Genomic DNA, 2,500 nt, shown 5'->3' on the forward strand with positions numbered 1-2,500 from the left:
ACATACACGTACACATTCACACACACACACACATACACACACACGCACCCACCCACCCACACACACACACACACACCCACCCACCCACCCACCCACACACACACACACACACACACCCATCCACACACACACGCACACACACCCACCCACCCATCCACACACACACACCCACCCACCCACCCACACCCACACACACACACAGAGCGACGTGGCACCGCTGATTCTCCGCCTCGGAACAACTGATCATCAGCTCCGGATTCTTCTTGAGGCCAGGCAGGTAGGAGAGCAGGTGGGAGGAGAGGGAGGGAGTAGGAGGGGGAGGGAGCAGGTGGATGGGAGAGGGGTGGGGGAGATAGGAGACTGGAGGTGAGGTGCTGGAGGAAAAGGAGGTAGAGAGTGAGGTGGTGGAGGAGGGATGAGGAGGAGGAGGAGGGAGGAGGAGGAGGAGGAGGGAGGAGGAGGAGGAGGAGGAGGAGGAGGAGAGGAGGAAGAGGAGGAGGAGAAGATGATGAGGAAGGAGGAGGTGGAGGAGAGAAGGTGATGGTGGAAGATGATGGTGATGATGAGGGGGGGGAGGAGGAGGAGGAGGAGGAGAAGGAGGAGGGGGGGAGGAGGAGGAGGAGGAGGAGGAGGGGGAGGGGGAGGAGGAGGGGGAGGAGGAGGAGGAGGAGGAAGAGGAGGAGGAGGAAGAGGAGGAGGAGAAGATGATGAGGAAAAAGAGAAGGAGGAGGAGGAGGAGGAGGAGGAGGAGGAGGAGGAGAAGGAAAAGGTAAAGGTAAAGGAAAAGAAGATGAAGAAGAAGAAGAAGAAGAAGAAAAAAGATGAAGAAGGCGAAAGAGAAAGAATAAGACGAGAAGAAGGAACAAGAAAAAACACAGAAAAAAATAAACGAGAAGAAAAAGAGGAGAAACAGCAGGAAAAGAAGGAGGAGGAGAAGGAGGAGGAGAAGGAGGAGGAGAAGGAGGCAGAGGAAGAGGAGGTGGAGGTCACAAGGGACGGACGCATCAAGAGGAAAGAGAAAGGGAGGCCGGATGTTCGTGAGATGGAGCGCAACAGAACGAGAAAAAGAGATTAAAAAGTGACCGATCTCATTTGGGAGACGGAAGAGGGCGAGGCAAGGGCGAGGGAGAACCTACACGAAAGACCTACGCAGCGGAAGGGTGAATTTCGCTCTTTTTTTGAAAATGGTCAATGGAAGATAATCCCTTTTTAAGAGATGATCATTTTCGAGTTTGGAGGAAAAATATCTGGTAAGAAGAAATCCGCATCTTTTGAGTTATGGGGAAAATTACATACAAAGTTACATGTTACGAAAACTATTTAAAAAATAGAGTATTATAAACGCAAAACCTTCCAAAGCAGGAAGTAGTTACAGCTTCCTGTTTTTTTTTTTTTTTTTTACTAAACAAGACACATATGGTTGATGATTAACAAGGTTATTTAAATGGATAACTACATAGCAACAGGCTATAGTGGCGCACCATTGCAAAGGGAAGTGAAATGATATCAGTGAGAATGTTAGCAATCTGAAATAAAGGATTAGTTAGCATATTTATTTTATCATCATCATTACTATTATCATTATTATTATTAGAGTGAGTGAGTGAGAGAGAGAGAGAGAGAGAGAGAGAGAGAGAGAGAGAGAGAGAGAGAGAGAGTGTGAGAGAGACAGAGAGAAGAGAGAATGAGACAGAGGGGAATGAAACAAAGGACAGAGAATGAATATCACCATCATTTTGATTTCGCTGATAATGATAATATCGATAAACTCTGAACAACTTCTGTCTTCGTGTTTGTATTTCAAAGATATGCATATTCACAACTGTTTAGCTGTGAATAACCTTATATCATGATCATCACATGTAATCATATATTACAATCCAACTAAATGTGAACCATGATATAACCGTAGATGTAGATGTAAACTTGTTTTGTTGAAATAAGATAACAGAAACACAAAACACACACGCACACACACAAAGTGTACGTATTGAGGTTCTTAGAAATTCCTGTATTCTGTCTAGTGTTTATCTGTTAATCTTCTTTCTGGTTATTTTCTTTTTTCGTCTCTGTATCCGTGCATGTCTTTCTCTCTGGTGTCGTATCTATTGTCTATCTGTCTTTTTGTCTGTCTATTCCTCTTTTATCTTAGGTTCTGTGTCTGTCCGTAAGAAGTCCATTCCGTGCCTAATGTCTCTGTTTCTGTGTCCATCTCTTGTACCTCTATCACTGTCTCTATTTATTGCCCACATGTCAAATCACCTCGTTTCTGCGACGCCGTGTTTCGCTCGCCATTAACCGAGGAGGATCGTAAATTGCTTTCCAAAAAGGGGCTTCGTCACATCATCAGCGAAGATCGAATGTGTGACGCTGCAAATCCACCGCCACAGACCCCGGGAACAGACGCCTTAATTCCCTCCAGACGCTGTAGCCAGGCGACGAAACACGGGGCCCAGTGCGAAAAACCTGGCGAGAGCATTGGCCCTCGTCAGCAGATTCC

General features: G+C 46.3%; 1 protein-coding gene across 1 annotated transcript in view; it reads left to right on the forward strand.

Annotated features, from left to right (window-relative positions):
- LOC125030947 (mucin-3A-like) overlaps window positions 1-2,500 on the forward strand; it is a 36,214-nt gene that overhangs the window by 4,357 nt on the left and 29,357 nt on the right. The window contains exons 3-4 of the mRNA XM_047621365.1: window positions 1,913-1,920; window positions 2,391-2,500. The exon at window positions 2,391-2,500 is cut by the window's right edge and continues 26 nt beyond it. Coding sequence (XP_047477321.1) covers window positions 1,913-1,920; window positions 2,391-2,500 — 118 coding nt within the window. The remainder of the gene's footprint in view (window positions 1-1,912; window positions 1,921-2,390) is intronic.

Source organism: Penaeus chinensis, chromosome 12 (genome assembly GCF_019202785.1).
Source record: "Penaeus chinensis breed Huanghai No. 1 chromosome 12, ASM1920278v2, whole genome shotgun sequence".
In the NCBI taxonomy this organism is placed as follows: Eukaryota; Metazoa; Arthropoda; class Malacostraca; order Decapoda; family Penaeidae; genus Penaeus; species Penaeus chinensis.